This window comes from Camelus bactrianus, chromosome 19 (genome assembly GCF_048773025.1).
Source record: "Camelus bactrianus isolate YW-2024 breed Bactrian camel chromosome 19, ASM4877302v1, whole genome shotgun sequence".
Lineage (NCBI taxonomy): Eukaryota > Metazoa > Chordata > Mammalia > Artiodactyla > Camelidae > Camelus > Camelus bactrianus.
This window is the reverse complement of record NC_133557.1, coordinates 20,674,397-20,693,623: the sequence shown is the minus strand read 5'-3', so window position 1 is coordinate 20,693,623 and position 19,227 is coordinate 20,674,397. Positions and strand designations below refer to the sequence as shown.

At 52.0% G+C, this 19,227-nt stretch overlaps 1 protein-coding gene across 1 annotated transcript in view; it reads left to right on the top strand.

Moving 5' to 3' along the window:
* Positions 1-17,817, top strand: part of CDH22 (cadherin 22) — a 69,525-nt gene extending 51,708 nt beyond the window's left edge. Inside the window, exons 8-11 of the mRNA XM_010958775.3 lie at positions 7,236-7,357; positions 7,476-7,593; positions 13,383-13,634; positions 16,561-17,817. Of these exons, the coding sequence (XP_010957077.3) occupies positions 7,236-7,357; positions 7,476-7,593; positions 13,383-13,634; positions 16,561-17,114 (1,046 nt within the window). The 3' untranslated portion in view covers positions 17,115-17,817. The remainder of the gene's footprint in view (positions 1-7,235; positions 7,358-7,475; positions 7,594-13,382; positions 13,635-16,560) is intronic.
* The last annotated feature ends 1,410 nt before the right edge of the window (positions 17,818-19,227 follow it).

Sequence of the window (19,227 nt, the reverse complement as noted above, 5' to 3'; positions counted from 1 at the left end):
GATTACCTCAAAGACTCCCAAACCACTTAGTATGCCGGCTCCCCTCTCTCTGAACGTCTGAGTCATCCATTCTGCCCATGCAGACGCTCCTTCCACTGACATTATCTTTAACGTTTTGTAATCATGAAATATTAATGACCGATATTGAATTTAAAGTACAATTTGTGTCTGAATCCTTCGGTGGAAAGGGCAGTTGTAAAGGGACAGTCTTCAAAGAGACAAGGTGGGGGTGGGGACTTGGAAAGCCAGCATGGGGGTCAGGGGGGTGCCAGGGGGCTGCATCCGGCCCCCTCCTCCAGGCCCCAAGCTGGTCTGGAGGGGTGGTCTCTAGCTGCCTGGGACAGCAAAGAGTTAACCAGATTAGCTAGAAGCTTCCCCACCTGGGTCACCCCAGGACCAAGTCATGGTTTTACAGCACCCTGACTTTTCCTTCCTACCAGAGAGCACAATTTATGATTTATATATGAATTTGTGTGCATACTTAGTTCATCTCTCTTCCCCAGGAAACAGTACCTTCCATGAGGGCAGGGTCCCACCTGTATCTGTAGCATTCACACTGGGCCTGGCTCTTAGTAGGTGTGCATAAATATTTCCTGAATGGATGGAGAAATGGGCTTGCTGGCCCAGTTAGGAAGGCAGCGTGATGTGATGGAGAAAAGCTGGTTCTAGTGGCACGGTTCCCAGCTGTGTGACTTTGGACAGTCCTTCCCCCTCTTCTTGCTTTGGTTTTCCCATCTCTTCAACAGTACCGTATTGTGTGGCTGGAAGGATAATAACTGTTATTATTAACTATTAATAAGAGCAGCTTCTGTTGATTTGAAATTCACAATATGCCCATTATTGTGCTGAATGCTTTATATAAAGGGTCTGCTGAGGGCCTCTTGTCACCTACCTGGCCTGGGCACTGGGATCTGATGGTAAAAAGTCTTGGCCACTGACCTCGGGAGCCCACAGATGGGCAGGGAGAGACATCAGTGACAATGCAGAGTGGAACGAAGTGGGTGGTGAGCACTAGGTGCAGGGAGTGATTTGCCCCCCACCCCCCACCCTGGAGGGCAAGAAGGCAGGAAACCTTCCCTAGAGGAGGGGACAAAGGCTGAGTTGGGTCTCAGAAGTGGAGGAAAGGGGGTTTGGGTACTCCCAGCAGGAAGACCCCTGTGTGCCAAGACCTGGAGGCAAAAAGACTCCTGTCTATTCTGAGAACAGAGAGGTTGGGTGTGGCTAGAGGCTGGGCCTGGAGAGTGGTGGGAGTGGGCAAGGTGAGGTGAATGGACAGAAGCTCCCTGGGCTTCTACCAGAAGGGCCTCAGATGTCCTATGAGGAGCTGGCCATCTCCAGGGGACAACATAGAGCCAATAGAAGACTTAGGGCAGAAGAGTGAGATGGTCAGATGGACGGTCCCCCGGGTTCATAGGGGAAGATGGGTGGGAGGGGGCCAGCCTGGAGCAGAACAGATGGGAGGCTGTCAGGAAGACTCAGACTTAAACATGCACTGAGGGTGCAGGACAGGCTGGGATAGGCGGGAGGAAGCACCAGGGAGGCTGACGGTGCCGTCTAGGAAAGAGGCATGCCACAGCCCTGCATGGAAGGGGAGTCTTCAGAAGGCAGTGAGCTCCACGTCACCAGAGGTGTGTAAATCAGGCCTAGGCTCCTCTCGGACCCAGTAACTCCCAGGATCCTGTACCACCTAGGTACCTAACAGATGCCGGCAGGAAGAAAGATTTTGTGATGTCCATGAGGTCTCTGTAGGACAGCCCAGAACATCAGAACCAGCTTAGCACTAGGGAGGAAAACTTTCTCCCACCGCCCTCCCAATTCCAGGGCCCCTAATTCACCCAGAAGTCCTCCCCCACCCTTTGGAGGACTAAACATCTCCACCCCAACAAGGTCAAACTTCCAATCTCCACATGGAAGACAAACAGATCATCAAAGAGACAGAAAAGGGCGCGCCAACCTCCTGCTTCCACTAGAGGTGAACTGGGACAGGGCAGGGAGCTCGAGCCATCGGCTTCTAACAGCCCTGACACCCCTCCCCGGAGCACCCCACCTACTCACCCAGCCCCCCTCACCGTCCTGCCTGCCTGTCTTGGCCAGCTTGTAATTGGGATGATAAATCTTCCTGCCCAGCTGGCCAGCGCTAATCAGAGCCTCGTGTTTGGATGCAATTTAATTCCCTCGGGAAGGGGGAGGTGCTGAGGGGATGGCGGAGAAGAGGGCCCAGGCTCTGCTCCCCCCACCTGGCGCACTGCAAGTGAGTGAGAAAGAGATACCGTCCAGCTGCCCCCACCTCTCTCTCCCCCTCCCTCCCTCCCTCCTTCTCCCCACTTCTCACTCTCTTCCCACTTCCACTCTTGCAGCCTCACTTCTCTCTCTGGGCTTCTCTCTCTCTGTGTGACAGCCAAGGAGAACTTTAGAGTCCAACTCCATTTGTTTCACTGATGAGAAAACCTTGGTGCAGAGAGACAGAGACGCAGGAACGGGGTCACAGAGCTAGACTGCTCCCCAGATGGAGGGATCCTGGAGGGGGCACAATCCACCTCCCCTCTCCTCTCCCCATCACCTCCCCGGCATGCCAGCATAGTCAAGGATGCCACAGATGATGAAATCCATTCATTGGACAGAACTTTATGAAGCACCTACTGTGTGTCATGCACACAGGGGCTTAGGATGCAGCAGTAAACCCAAGAGACCAAAATTCTGCTTCCTTTCTAGTGGGGGAAGTAGATAATAGGCAAGTTAAGTAAGAGAAAGCATAGAGGATATTGGATAAGTGCTATGGAGAGAAATAAAGCAGGGAGGGGGGTATCTGGTCAGATAGCAAGGAGCAAATTTAAATAAGGTCATTGAGGGAGGTCACTCTGGACAAAGATCTGAAGGAGGGAAAGCAGGAAGCTTGGAGCAGAGCCAAAGGGAGAGAGGGGTGAGGGATGGGGCCGGGGGAGGGGTGGCTTGTGGTCATGTGGGTCTTGGGCTTTTTTTCTGATTGCCCAGGACAGAAATCAGTCAAGGAAAGCTTCCTGGAGGAGACAGAGACACTTGTTTGGGGTCTTGAGGCAAGTAGAACTCTGGCAGCTAAAGATGGTAAGAGAAACAGTACAATCTGATGGTTAAAACTCCCCCTTTGGAAGCCCAGGTTCAAGTCCTGGCTCCCTTGATTGTTCCCTGTGGGACCTCGGGCAAGTCCTTTACCTCTCTGAGCTGGTTTCCTCATCAGCAAAACAGCTATAATTCTAATCTCTACCTCCCACAGTGACTGACAAAATGAAATGAGGCAGAACAGACCCTGGCCCATGGCAGGTGCTCAATATATGTTTGCTGGTGTCCTTCTGGGAAGGAACGCATTCCTAGGAGTGCCCTAACAGGGTCACCAGGCCAGGCCCCGTCCCCTCTTCCCTTCCCGCTGGCCCCCAGCCCTCCAAGCCCAGTTTGGTCTAGACACCAGGTGAGTAACTGCCAGGGGCTGAGGGTCTTCCTTGGAAGGGAGCCAGAGTCTCATCATCTACAGCCTTTCCTCCTACCCCAGGACCTTTGCACATGCTATTTCTACTGCCTGGAGCACTATTTCCTTTCTGTCCCTTTTACCTGATTACTTCCTAGTTGGATCTTAGCCTAAAGGTCACTGACTCCAGGGCAAACATCCTTGCACCCCACCAGGGTAGGAGCCCCTGCCCCATGCCCTCCCAGTCCTGAACTTTTTCTCTCAAATCTTATCACAGTCTGGAATGGTGTCTGTCCCTGCCGCTAGACCAGGAGACTGTGTTGGCCTTGTTCAACATTATGTCCTTTGTACAAAGGAGGCACTCAAACTGTAATAGTCAGCAAAAACCAGAAATCTGTTTCAAATTGCCCAATCCAGTCTCTCATCTGTTACACATAAGGGACTCTGAGACACACTGTCCACACTGCATGGCATCTCTCCGGCCCAAGTCTGCTCTCTTCCCAAGGCACCCACAGAACTGCCCACCCTCCTTAGCCCCTTGGACCCCCAGGGCTTTCCCTGCCACCTCTGCGGATTAATGGTGAGCCAGCTCAGAGAGGAAGCACCCGGCCGAAGCACGTTTAATTTTAATTTAGGAATCAGTTAAGGCTGCAGGCCTGCTCAGCACTGGGCTGTCAATCAGCCTTCCTCAAGGCTGCATCAATTAGTTTAAAAATATTGAATGTAATTTTGCCTGACACAACATATTGCAGCTACTGCAAAATATAATTTATTTTAGAAGAAGAAATAATTAAACTAATTTGCATGTCAGTCAGCTGAACTGAGATGCCAAGAGATGGGGGTGGGACCCAGGGGGGGCCCAGCCCCCAGAGAGGGCACCTGCCGCCGGACGTTGGGTGAGGTCAGCCTGGGCCCGGGTCTGAGCAGTAGCTGCAGCTGGATGGACAAATACTCAGGCAGCTGGAAGGCCCACTGGCATTGCATCTAGACCAAGCACTGGACATAGAGTTGGGAGACTCAAGACCCAACCCCAGCTCTGCCACTGACTCACCTGTGGCTTTGGTCTTGCCCCTTTCTGGGCTTCAGTTTCTCCATCTACAAAATGGGTTTACAAAGATCTCTTTTCTAGGTTCTGAGTCTCAAATGAGCTCATAGATAAGAAAGTTTGTTATAAGTTGGAATGTCCTGCACAGAGATGAAGATTAATTAATTGGGGGAGTCACTGTTTTAGACCAGAAACATTGCAGGTGGTAAAATTATGCATTATTATCAGTTATTACAAATGATGCTAACTGTGGTCAGGAGGGTTTTGGAGGAAACCAATCAGAGGCGAGGGTCAGGTGGGACCCTCCCCTAGCACCAGCCAGTCACCCCAGGGCAGTAGTTTGCAGTACTTGCTGCATATTAGATTTACCCGGCATGGTTAAAAAACCATCAATGACCAAGTCTTGGGCATCTGTATGTTTTAAAGGCTTCCTAGATGGTTCTAATGAGCCAGGCTGGAGACCTCTATGATGTCAAGGACACAGGATGCTGATTTAGGGCCTGCCCATGAGCTCTAGAGGTTCCAGGCCAGCCCCCAACTCACGGGTCTCTGGGGTAAGCTCTGTAGGTGGCAATTTTGGTGATGTACAGGCACACCTCTCAGCTGCCCCCGGCCCCTGCCTTAGATCTGAGACCCTCACTCAGGCCAAAGGATTCAGGGCTTTCCCAAGAGATGACCTGTGACATTTGGAAGGAGGAAATAGAACAACAACAAAATGGTAATTATATAAGATAAAGATGTACTAACTAATCTTATTGTAAACATTTTGCAATATATAAATGTATCAAATTATCACATTTTACACTTATACAATATGTCAATTATGTCTCAAAAAACTGGAAATTAAAAAAAAAAAAAAAAGAGGTCGGAGAAACCCAGCAGAACCAAAGGAATGGCACAATAATGGGGGTCTCACCAGCAGTGGACCCAGCCCTCCAGCAGGGTATCTGCCCACTGAGGGTCTCATACTACTCTGAGGTCTCCCTTCTGCCTCAGTGTGGAGAGAGGTGCCTGTTCCTGGCAACCGGCCTCACGCTCCCCTCCTCCCCTCCTCCTTTCCTTCCTCCCCTCCTCCCGAAAGCACCCATCGGCTGGCTGTTTAAGTTCTCCAGCAAAACACTCTTAAAAATAACAGCTCACCCGGCATTCCCAGTCACGACTTCCATCTCCCGCCCCCGGAAAAGCCCCCTCTAATCGCTGAAGCGGCAGATCTGGGTGAGCTGGGAAGATAAGGTGCCCCTGGCTAAGGGGAGCTCCAGAGAGGAGTCGGGGTCTGAGTTAATTAAGGACTCCCCCCTCCCCCGTTCCTTTCCCTGACCCCCAGGAGGTGGCCGCACCTGCCTCCCAATCTCCATTTCTCTCTTTATCAACACACAAGCAGCTGCAGTCGGCAGCCAGTGGGCCCTGGAGTTCAGAGAAAGAGGCGGCAGACCAGCCCCACTCCCCCACAAACTCATGGGGCTCCTGGCTGCCTGGAAACTTCCAGGCTGCCCCCCAAATAGCTCCTTACCAGGCTTCATTCATTTATTCATTCAGCAAACCTATTAGAACCTATTCTGTGCCACACCCCCACAATGCTGGGGCCCCAGGAACTAACAGGACAGAGGCCTTAACCTCAGAGACGTCACAGTGGAAGGAGTGGGGACGTCATGATTTTGCTGAGGACCCTGGCCAAGACCCTCCTCGGGTGGGTTTGTCTTGCCCTCTCAGGATCGGGTCTTGAAAGAGCAGAGGTTTGGGACTTCAGTTGCCAGCTGACCTCTTCTTTAAATTTTCCCATGTTTTAGTTTCTCTTCTGCAATATGGAGGTAGAAATTGTACCAAATCACAGGATTTGTGCAAGCATGCCTGAAAGAATGGGGGAGGATGCTCCAGGATCACTCTGTGCCCTCTATGGTGATAGGATGGAAATGGCAATGGTGATGATAGTGTTGTTGGGGGTGGGAGTGGGCGTGGTGATGATATGGATGATGATGGTGGGAGTCATGATAGTTTTGGTGGGGCTGGTAATGACAGTTGTGGCGGAGATGGTGGAGATGGTGATTTTATTGGTGATGGTGGTGATATTGGTGATGGTGGCAATAGGGTGATGGTGGTGGTGGTAAGGGTGGTGATAGCAATGGCTTTCGTGTTTGTGGTGATGGCAGAGATGAGGAAGGTGGTACTAATGGATAGGGGGGTAGTGGCATCGATAATTCTAAAGGTGATGGTAGTGATGATCTAATGGTGATGGTAACAGAGGAGTGGTCATGGCATTGGTGATGGTGATAGTGGTGAGAATGGTGATGGTGGTACTGACAGTTATGTTGGTGGAGGTGGCAATAATGATTTAATGGTGGTCGTGGTAATAGTAATGGTGAAGGTAGTAATGGTGGAGATGATGATGATGTTGGTGATGGTGACGGGGTGGTAATGGTGATTATGGTGGTGGCGGTTGTGGTGATGATGCCAATGGTACCAACACTACTAATGGCAATGGCAGTGATGGCGATAATGACAGTAATGGTGGTGTTTACATTGATGATCTAATGGTCGTGATGATGATAGCAATGGTGGTGATGGTGGTAACAGTTATGGTGGTGATGACCCATTTAGCCAGATGTCCTCAGTCATGGTCCTAGTATGAGCTTGATCCACCCACAGTTCTCTCTCAGTGTGACCCCACCGCCTAATCTTGTCCTAGCAGTAGGTGGGGATTGTCTGGGTCTCATACTTGACGCCTCTCACCCTACTCCTGTGCTCCTGTTACAGACAATCATGCCCAGCTATCCCGGGCTTCCCTAAGGATCCGAATCCTGGATGTGAATGACAATCCCCCAGAGCTGGCCACACCCTACGAGGCAGCCGTGTGTGAGGATGCCAAGCCAGGCCAGGTACCGCTGACAGGCTGGGGACAGGGGGTGGCTGCCAGGACGGGCCAGGGCACCCTCTACTCAAGCCCAGAGTGGCCCCAGCCTTACATCAGCTCCCTGCCCCCTCCTCACCCTTCAGCTCATCCAGACCATCAGCGTAGTGGACAGAGACGAGCCCCAGAATGGGCACCGCTTCTATTTTCGCCTGGTGCCTGAAGCTCCCAGCAACCCTCATTTCTCACTGCTCGACATCCAAGGTGAGTTACCTCTGAACCACCAAATCCAAGGATCCGTGGAAGGAGGGGCCTAGCCTTCTTGCCCCCTTCCCATATTACAGATAGAAAGACTGAGGCACCAAGGGGGCCAGCGTTGGGTCCAAGATCACACAAAGTCTGGGCCAAGTGAGAGCTGTTACCCAGACTGCTTGCCAGACACTGGAGAAGAAGAAGGAGGTGGTTTGGCAGAGCCGTGGGGGTGGCACCCTAAGGGTAGAGAATGGTAGCTGGAAAGATCCAGAGAGGGGATGCATGAGGAGTGGGTGGGCCAGCATCCAGGATGGAGAGAGGCCCTGGTCTAAGTGAAGATTGGAATAAGCCACACGCACGCCCTCCCACCCTTCTGTTTAAAATGTGCTTTAACCCATTCACGTTTCTCTTTGCATCCTCACTGTCACCTTGGGAGGTGGTTTGCTTACTCACCCCCATTTTGCAGATGATGAGACTTTAACAGGATAAGGGTCATATAGGGAGTCAGTGGTGAGGCCAGGATTCAGACCCACACCTGTCTCAGAGGCAGCGTGCTGCCTGCCTTAGCTCGCTGCCTTGAAAGCAAACTGTCCAGCCCACCCTGAGCTGATCCCATGGTGAGGCACTGCCCTGCAAGTTCCCCTTCAGCAAGAAGGTGAAGTATGAACCTTTGAGATGTTGACCAGGGTACGGGGAGTGAGGGACCTGGGTCCCAGCCCAGGGTCAGTTGATGGCTTTCTATGCAACCCTATGCTCTGCCTCAGTTTCATCACCTGTAAAATGGGGCTGAAAATGCCTGCCACCTCAGGCAGCCAGGTGGCCCCAGTGAGATGTGGGCTAACAAGGTATATTGTCAGTACCTAGAACATGGCAGTAACTTCATTCAGCAGTAATTTACTGAGCATTTATTGAAACACAGTGCTGAGGGGGAGGGTATAGCTCAGTGGTAGAGCACGTTTAGCGTGCACGAGGTCCTGGGTTCAATCTCCAGTACCTCTGTTAAAAATAAATAAATAAACAAACAAACCTAATACCCCCCCCAATTTTTTTTTAATAAATTAAATTTTAAAAGAAAGAAACACAGTGCCTACATGTCAGGACCCCATTCTAGGTTCTGAAAATGCAGCAGCAGAAACAAGGCAAAATTCCTGCCCTCGTGGCATTTTACATTCTACGGAGGGGAAACAGAAATTGAACAAATAAATAATATTATGGGGATGACAAGTGGCCAGCAGCGAGGAATGATGCAATCTTCACAAGAGTGTGGACTTTGTTTTTAGTGCTGGACCCTGGGTGCCTGGCACATAGTAGGTGTTGAATAAAATATGTTAAACAAAACGGGGGGAAAAGCAAGATAAAAGTAGAAGGTATTTTAAATAAAGGGGTTTAGGAAGGCCTCTCTGAAGGAATCCATAGTGAGTACGGATCTAAAGGAAGTAAAAGGGTGAGCCATGCAGACAACTGGACAAAGAATGATCCAAGTACAAGAAACAGCAAGTGCAAAGGCCCTGAGGTGGGAGCAGGCCTAGGATGTTTGAGACCTGCATGGTTAGGGTGAGTGAGTGACAATGCTGGAGGAGATGTAGTCAGGGAGGTACTAGGAGCCAGATCACGTGGGTTCCTTCTGACCTTGGAACAGGTCTGGAATTACCCCCAGGACCTTGACACCACTTTCCTCAGTGACCTCTGAAGCCAGACCCATCTGTATTTCCAGGAGTCATATTAAAAATATTTAACAACTTGTGCAGTTCAGATAACCCATCAGAAGGACACTGACTATAAATAGTCTGGAGTAGGACCCTGGAGCCTTCGCTGTGCCAAGCTTTAAACCCTTAGTGCCTTGGTTGTGTTAAAGTTGGGGGTGTGCTTGAGGGAGAGGCTGAGGCAGCAGGGAAGGACTTGGGGGACTCAGAATCATGGCTACTTAAATCTTTTTGGAACTATTTCAGTATTTTATCAACTTTAATGACCTGTACTGCCCTGCCTGCTTGTTATAGCAATGGTATCCTAAGCTGGCCCCAGGAGACATAAATAGTCCTGGCTTGACCTCACCAAGTTCAGAGATCTTTCCATCTCCAGGGGCCGGAGGTTCTGCCCCAGCTGCCTCTCTTTGGCCAGGGATAGGGGTCTGGTTTGGCTACCAGGGCTCCCATCCAGTGTGACCACCTGATAGGAGCCCTAGGACCAAGGGTGGCGGCAGCGTGCTGAGGTCAGCACAGTCAGGGAAGGGCTCCTCCTCCAATCCCCCAGCCCCTTCCCACGGAATGCCAAGCCCCCTCCTCCTCACCATATAAATATCCAGGTTGACAAACGGCTACCCCAACCCATCTGTTTCTTTGTACAAATTTGTAGCCAGTTTGGAAATGTGATTTATAAATATTGCTTTTGCAGCCAGGGATTGACACTGATGTATGTCAGTCCAGATGGATGGATGCAGTGCTGGGAGCAGATCCCGCCTAGAAGGGTGGGGTAGGGGTCTGGGGTGGCCAGTGGCTTCCCAAATGAAGCCAGCTGCTGCCTACGAGGGTGGCTAAGGGGTACAGGGATGATGCTCAGGGATTCCCACTGATGGAGTGACAGAGTAGCAGGGACTAGAGCTCTCAAAACATATGGCTCCATGGTCAAAGACAGCAACCCTGAGAAACAAACATCTCTTCTCCCCTTCTCTGTTCTTGCTTGGGAATTTGAGGCTGAGCCAGAGCCAGCGTCTCATTTTTCAAATCTGTCTACTACTCTCTGCCTCCACTACCACTATTATTTCACATCTAAAACACACAATAGCTTCCTAACTGGTCTTCTGCATCCACTCTTGTGTTTTGGATTAGAGGCTCCCTTGCCTAGCGTCTAGGCTCAGTGGGGGCAGGGACCATGACTGTCTTGTTCATTGCTATATCCTCAGGGGCCGGAATAATCCTGACCTGTAGAAGGTATTTAATTAGTATTTGCTGTTGAATGGATGGATGATATGTCACTAGGTTGCTTCTTTGCTTAAGTCCCGCCCATCAATGGTCTCCTATTGCCTTTAAGAAAATAATGCAAATTCCTTACCCTGGCCTCTAAGACTTTCCATAGCAAGCCCCTGCCTCCCCCTCCAGCCTCTGCTTGGTGCACTGTAGCCATCACCCTCACCCCTCCAGCCGCAAAGGACTGCTTTCAGTTCCTTGAGTGTATTATATGTCTTCCAACCTCAGGGCCTTTGCATGGGCTATTCCCACTCCTAGAACTCATTGTTCAGGACTCAGCAATATCACTTCTTCCAAAAAGTTCCCCCTGACCTCCTGGGCTGGGTCAGGTCCTCTTGATAGATACTCTTCCTATATTCTTCCTTCTTAGCACTTACCATGGTTTGTAATTGTGGACTAAATTGTGGATTTATATGAGTAACATTTGTCTCTCAATAAGGCCATAAGGGCAGATCCAGGACTGTGGTTGGTTTAGCTCTGCTTTATTTTTCCCCTGTGACTAGCATGGTACCTAGCACATAGTAGTTACTCAGTAAAGATTTATTGGATGGATGGGTGGAGGGAGGATGGATGGATGGGTAGAGGATGGCTGGATGGATGATTTGATGGATGGGTGGAAAAGGTAGCTATGCTACCAGTTCACAGGATAAATTCAGACATGTCCCTTCTCTCTGAGCCTCAACTTCCACGTATATAAAATGGGAATACTGTCACAACTCTTGATAGTTCTGAGGATTAAACATCATGACGTACTTAAGGCATCCACCCAGTCCTCGATGCATCAAAAGTACGCAGTCAGTGCAAAGGAGTCCCACCCCACCCCTTCTTTTCCTCATCTTGCTCTTGAGCCTTTCTTTCCCAGGGGAAGGCAGATGTTGTCACAGCTGGGGTTGACTCACCCTTTGACAGGAGGGCTAAAGTTCAAGCCAGAGCTCAAGGGTCTGACCCCGGACCACCAGTTAACCCTCAAAGATGTGGTTCATTCAAGCACCACTCTTCAAGGCTGGCTCAGTGCCAGGGAAGAGACAGGCACCTGCTACCTTAACACAACGTGACAAGTGCTGTAATAGAAGTGTGCCTGGCACCTGTATAGTCAGAGCCGGGGGTGGGGAGCCATAAATCCTTCCTTCCCAGGGAAGCGGAGAAAGGAGGCCACAGAAAGGAGGTGACATTTAGCTGGAGCATGACAGATGAGGAATTTGCCCAGGCAAGAAGGTGGAGAGGGTGTTCTAGCTAGCGGGAACTTGGTGAATAAAGGCAGAGCAGACTAGGCAGAGAGTGGAGGTGGGGTGCAGCCCATGGGGGTGGGGCATGACAAAAATAACAGGCAGCATTCATGGAGAATTGCTCTGTCTTGGGAGCTATTCTAAGCATTATTGTTCTATTAAATCCTCACACCTCTGTGATGCTGTTGTCCTCAGTTGCAGGTAAGGAAACTGAGGTCCAGAAAAGCTAAGTGACTTTCCCAAGCTAGTACATGATCAACGCAGCTAAATTAGTTTGTAATATTTTTATGGGAATTTTCAAATCTGTGTAGAAGTGGATAGAATAACACAATGAACCCTCATGTGCCCATCACAAGAGCTTCAATCCACGACCAGTCTTGTTTCAGCGGGACCTCCAATCTACGTCACAGGTGTGCCCAAGGTCACAAGTCAGCCCTTCCAAACGCTCTTTTTCCTGCATTGTGTCCATGGAGGCCAGGATGGGCACACTGAATTGAGGGCTGTGGGGAAGAAGCTGAGTTAACTGTGGAAGGGGCCCAGGCTGTCAAAGTCTAAAGCCAGAGAGACCAGCCTGAAGACTGCAAGGGTGGTGAGATGGACTCAGGAGGGAGGCCTGGGCCCCCAGAAGGAAGCAGGGCCCCCTTTCTTGGAACTAGCTGGCTGCGGAGGGTGGGGACAGCAGCCGGCTGGACTCGGAGTCCTTCTACACCACTCCATTGGCAGCCACCAAAACGATCTCGGGTCCGTGCAGGCCTGAGCCATACAGAAGAGGTGTGGCGGAGTCAGGGGAGCAGGGAAGTGGGCACACCCGCCCCCCAGCCCATGTTCTACACCCACCCTGCCACGTTCAGATACCCGTCCCCCGAGTCCTGACGGGCGCTCCCAGTGCGATGAGTATGACTCATGTGAGTTCGCTGTCCTCTCTGGCCACAGGCATCAGAAGGAGAGGTGGGAGAGGAGACCTTGGTGCCCTAGGGTCTCTCCATCAGGCCTGAGGGGCCGTGCCCCCGGCTCTCCAGGCTCAGCTCCTAGACTCCTGACAGAAGTTTCCTTCAGCCAAAGGCAGGTGGCAGCCCAAGTTCCCAGTCTTCTCTGGTGACCCAGGACTTATCAGGGTCCAGCTAGCCACAACCCAAGGACAACAGGACCCCAGGGTCAGGATGCATTGGGTGGCTGGGGTGGAATCTGGAACCAAAAAAATGCTGTTGAGACAGATGGCAAAAAAAAAAAAAAGACACAGCCAGGGACAGGACTTTGGCCCAGCTGGGGACAGAATCTTGGAATAGCTGGGGACAGGACCTTGGCACAGCTGGGGACAAAATCTTGGAATAACTGAAAACAATTTTGAGACAGCAGGGAATACTCTTAGGACAGCTAAGGACAGAATTGTGGGCTGTATGGCTGGGGACAGGATCTTCAGGCAGCTGGGGCAGAATTTGGGGACAGCCGGTAACAACTTGGGGAGATCAGGGAATAGACCCAGGGGTCAGCTGGGAGGCAGTAGTTGGGGGCAGAGGGAGGCAGATCCTAAAGTAGAATCAAGAAGTGGCTGGGACAGGGGAGGCTGACCCCAGACCCCAAGTCACACGCCACTCCCTTTTTCCTGGCGCAGACAACACGGCCGCGGTGCACACACAGCACTTGGGCTTCAACCGGCAGGAGCAGGACGTGTTCTTCCTGCCCATCCTGGTGGTGGACAGCGGGCCACCCACACTGAGCAGCACAGGGACACTCACCATCCGCATCTGTGGCTGCGACAGCTCCGGCGCCATCCAGTCCTGCAACACCACCGCCTTTGTCATGGCTGCCTCCCTCAGCCCCGGCGCCCTCATCGCCCTTTTGGTCTGTGTCCTCATCCTGGTCGGTGAGTCTGCCAAGAGCCAGCCCCTCTCCCCAATTGGGCCCCATCCTTGGACCCTGGGTTTCTTTCCCTAGGAGCCCCCATATGGTCTCACTTTCCCTCTCCGCACAATTAAGGGCTGGCCTGAGTGATCTCCGAGTTCTAACATGCAGATCCTATGAGAAGTCTCCTAAATACAGAGCAGCCCCACCACCAGCTCCAGACAGTGTCAACCCCCACCGGAGACTAAGTTTCATGCTGGCCCACTCTCTCCATGGCCGAAACTGTCCGTACTTTTTAAAAAACAGGCATATTTAAAAAAAAATTCTCTCATGTCTATTGTCCTCTTTTATTCTCTATGTAGGACTTTATTCTCTATGTAGTAAAAAGAGCTCTTGTGAACCATCTTGTCAGCCAGATGTATCATCCCCATTTTTCAGATGAGGAAACTGAGGCTCAGAGAGGTTAAGTGGCTTGCAAAAGGGGACCCAGTTAGTCCTCTGACTTGAAATCAGGTCTTTTTGTTCTATATTCACTTCTCCTTTAACTACCCCACCTGCTATGAATCTAAACTGGGGGCAAAATCTTGGGGCAGCTGGGGTAAAATCTTAAGACATTTTGTAGGGCAAAATCTACTCTTGTATTAGTTCCACTAGCAGCCAGTCAAGCCCTTCAAGTGAAGAGGTCAAATGAAGAGGTCAGGTTCCAGGAGCTAAACTGGATTTAGTTGGTCACCATGCCTCCTCTCACTGTCGAAGCAGAAAGGCCTCACCTCAGTCCTGATTACTGGACTTCATGGAACAGTCAGAACCCAAGGAACTCGAGGAAGGACCAGATTGTTCACTCAGTTCCCTGGGAGATTCATCTGCCTCCCACACCTCGCTGCCCACCCCTGGGGAAGCTGCCTGTGGCTGAGCCGCACCTCTTCCATCCCTGCAGAGGCCCTGGGCAGGCTCCTCCTAGCTGGGAGACCCCCCTCCTCTCCCCTCCCCAGCCCATGGCTCAGAAACCCTTTTTCCAGAGGGTGCACTTTACAGCGGTTTCATTTTCCGAGGCAGTGCAAACAAATTTCTGCCTAATTGCCCACAAACGAAGAAAGTGCACATCAGTGCTCTAAAGGTGACAGGCGGAATCGCTGATCAGGCCTGGCACATCTGTCGCCCGCCGCCCGCGCTCCCCACCATCTGCTCTCACGGGCATCCCCCTGTGCAGCTCCCAGCCTCCAGCTCTGAAAGCCGTCCATCCATCTTCCCAACTTCTCTTCTGACACCTTCCTTCCCTCCCGCCCGACCTGTCCCCGGATCCCACCTCCTCCCCTGTCATGAGCCACCGTGTTAGGTCGTGAGCCAGTACCCTGCCCCCTGGCCCTAGCAGCTGGCTCTGGCCACTGGAGCAGCAAGAAGAATCCAGTGCCTGACATGATACCGAGTACATATCTGTCCATCCATCCACCCATCTCTCCATTTAATTCTCTCATTTGCTTATCAGTTCCTAGTTTATTCATCCAGTGAATCCTTCCATGTGCTAAATTATTCTAAGCACTGGGATTCATCAGTAAATGAAAGAGACTAAAAGCCCTGAGTCACTGGAAAGTTGGGGTTGTCATCGTTGAAATGGGGTGACTGAGGGCGGGAAGAGGGAACTATTATTATTTCAAATCTGGACACATTAAGTTCACAGTTGTCCTGGTCAACCCCAAGGACTTGCTGGGGAGCCAGCTGGGTGTACCATCTAGATTTCAGGGGAGAAGTCCAGGCTGGAGGTTGCAGTAGGGGAGTTGTCAGCCTCTAAGTGGAATTTAAAGCCATGAGACAAGGAAAGCGCCAAGAAAGGGAGTGTGGATACCAAGGACTGAGTTCTGGGACATTTGATGTCAAGAAGTTGAAGAGGAGAGGAAAACCCTGCTTAGAAGGTTGAGAACGAGCTACCAGTGAGGTAGGGGGAAGAAGAGTATGCAGAGTCCTGGAAGTCAAGTGAAGGAAGCCAAGAAGGGGCAAGTCCTTCACTCGCTCATCCTTGTACTCACCCGGGTCTCCATCCAATTCTTCATTCAGTCATTCATTCAACAAACACGGTTCATAGGCTTGTTGCATACCAGGTACCACACTAGGGAAACTTTCCCTGGGGCCTCCAGGGCAATTTAAATTGAGCTTGCCTCCAGGGCAAGCCCCACATGTTAACACAGCAGGATCTATGCTATGATGGAGCTGTAGTTCTCAAACCTGAGCTGCCTCGGCATCACTTGGGGGCCTTATTGAAACAGACTGCAGGATGGGGAGGGGCACCCACCCAGTAGGTATAGGGTGGGACCTGAGAATTTACATTTCTAACAAGTTCCTAGGAGATGTTGATTTTGCTGGTCCAGGGACCAAGGCAGGGTGCTAGAGAAACCCCTCACCAGGGGAGCCTGGAGGTGATGGCATTGAACCTGACCTGGAGCTCTCAGGGAAGGAGATATCTTGAGCTGAGACTCAAAGGGCTAACAGTGTGCCTAGAGCTTCTGGAGCAGACAGAGGAGGGTGCAGGTGAAAGAGAGGTCAGGGTCAAGGTCATTTTACTTCCACCAGACCACAGCTGACCCCTTCCCACTCCCAAGCACCGAGAGACCTCACAGGGATGTATCTCTTCGAAGAGTTGAGGGTGGAGACCTCCGAGGTTGGGTCTAGCCCTCAGCATCCATGAAGTCTCTTAACATTGCTCTCTGTCCCCACACCACCCCCAGTGGTGGTGTAGCCTTGATTTGCACACCTCCCAAGACGGGTAGCTCACTATCTATCCAGCTAGCCATCTCTGTTCTGACTGTGAGAAAGGTTTCTTTTGCACAGAACTCTAGGAAATTTGCATGAGCATTTAGGCTGAGCCAGCTCTGCTGGGGTGAAGGGAAGGGGTGGTCCCGGAATGCCCTGAGGGATGCTCGGCCCTTACTGGTCCTTGGCTGTCTCCCGCACAGTGCTGGTGCTGCTGATCCTCACCCTCAGGCGCCACCACAAGAGCCACCTGAGCTCGGACGAGGACGAGGACATGCGGGACAACGTCATCAAATACAATGATGAGGGCGGCGGCGAGCAGGACACCGAGGCCTACGACATGTCGGCGCTGCGGAGCCTCTACGACTTCGGCGAGCTCAAAGGCAGCGACGGGGGCGGCGTCGGGGGCCCAGGCGGGGGCACGGGGAGCCCCCCGCAGACTCACCTGCCCTCGGAGCGACACTCGCTCCCGCAGGGGCCGCAGAGCCCAGAGCCGGATTTCTCGGTGTTCAGGGACTTCATCAGCCGCAAGGTGGCGCTGGCGGACGCGGACCTGTCGGTGCCGCCCTACGACGCCTTCCAGACCTACGCCTTCGAGGGCGCGGACTCGCCGGCCGCCTCGCTCAGCTCGCTGCACAGCGGCTCGTCGGGCTCCGAGCAGGACTTCGCCTATCTCAGCAGCTGGGGCCCGCGCTTCCGGCCCCTGGCCGCGCTCTACGCCGGCCACCGCCCGGACGACGAGGCCCAGGCCTCCTAGCCTGCCCTCCCTGCCACCTAGGACCCGACTGGACTCCAGGACAAAGCACGTCCCCTGTTCACCCCCTTTCCCAGCCCTCCCAACCTCCCAAGGCGGCCGGACAGGAGGGGGGACTTGTTGGGGGGCAGACTCCCCGACCGCGGGAGGGGGGCAGCTTGCACCCAGAGGTGCGGGAATTATGACCAACATCATTAAAACTGCAGCGAGAACGGGCACCGCGTGGCTCTGGGGTTAGACAGGGAGATAGGGCCGCGTGGCTCCCTCCTGCCTTGGGGAAGAAGCCTGGAGGGAGGACGCTGCTGAAAGAAGGACATACCTCCCCAGGTACCCTCCATCAGTTAAGAGGAGGGACAGGCTGTTCATTTACTAAGCGCCTACTGTGTGCTGGGACACTGTACAGAGACCATCTTAGCTGTCATAGAAACCATGACGTGGAGCCCCGCAGGTAACAGATGGAGAAAGGCACCTGAGAAGTGGCTGTGCCCTGTCCAAGGACACCTTGCCGGTATACAGTGGAGCCATGACACTTACCGGCTACCTGGCCTTGGGCAAGTTTCTTGACTTCTCTGGGCCTCAGTTTCCTCCTGTGTCAAACGAGGCAAATAACAGAACCTACCTCGAAGAGCTGTGAAGATAGGTTTCATGCATGTCAAGTGGTTAGGACAGTGCCTGGCACATAGTAGGTGTTCAATAAATGTTAGCCTTTGATACTGTTTTTATCTTTGTCGTTATTAGAAGCCCAGCATCCCCCAGCATCTGCCTCCCAGATCTGAGTTCTCTCCCCTTTTTCCTAGCATCTCCAAGGGGGGGGGGATAGTCTTATCGGTGTCACTCCTGCTTCAGGTGGGGGATAAGGAAGTTCCTAGTGACTGGAGAGCCTTCCAGAGTCTCAGGTGACACTGGAATAGGACACCTAGCAGGGGTGCCAAAAGAGGACAAGCTGGAAAGTTCCAGGACTTGGATGAGGTGGGAGGGTTGGATTGGTGGGAGATGGAGGGGTTGGACACCACTGGATGTGATGGGATCTTGTTTGGTCCAGAAACCCAGCAGTCTCGCCATCCATGGACCCCTAAGGCTAAGTCATCTCTAAAAGCCTCCAGCTCTAAAACCATTTGACTATAGGGTTTTTGTCTTGCACCCCACCCCTGAAGTGATTCATTCATTCCACGTTGATTGGCTGTGAACTCTAGCTCCTGTGAGGCAGGCCTCCTTCATCAAGGTCCTTAACTGCTGAAGCCTCAGTTTCCTCATCTGTAAAATGGGGCTAATGATAGTCCCATGAAGGGTTTTTGAGGGGCTTAAAGGAGATAATGAATGTTAAGCTCTGATCTCAGTGCCTTTCTGCCACATTGAAAATGCTCGATAAATGTTCATTCGCCTTACTTTTTTTTACCCTCCCAAGAAGCATTCATTCATTCCCTCCACATTTGCCAAGGTCCACTGTGACAGATCCAGAGATAGTTATTATTTCCTGAGTGCCTTACCTGTATTGTCTCATCTAAGTTAGCTACTGTCAGCCCCAGTTCACAGGTGAGGAAACTGAGGCTCAGAGAGGAGTAACCCTGACCAGGTTACACACAGCATAAGTAGTTCCTGCCTTCCAGGAACTCAGGACCCAACTGGGTGGGGGCCGGAGGCAGGGGTACCAGAAGCAGCCGGTAGTAATGCACTGGGTAAGAGTTGCAGCAGAATTAGCCAAACAAGATTGTGGAAACACAGAAGAAAGATTGAATAATTCCTGGTGGAGGTGACTCCAACTGGATCTTGAAGAATGAATATGAGATGTACGAGATGGCCAAGCAAGCAAGAGCATTCCAGGCAGAGGAGCATCGGCAAAGGCTGGGGGCAGCACAAAGATACGGTGGCTTCAGAAGTGGTGTGTGGTCCCCGGGGCTGAATTACTGGGTACAGGAATAGTAAGATGTGAGCAGGAAAGGCTTGTTGGAGGCGGGCTGGGAAAAGACCTTGAAGGCCAGGTCAAGAAACTTGATGCTTTGCTCAACTTGACCGTGTCTCCTAAAGTGCATTGAGGGATATGGGGTTAGTGTGGTCAGCCCAGGTAGGGGCACATTGGGTCCCTGATCCATATAGGAGACAACCTATAGTTCCCATA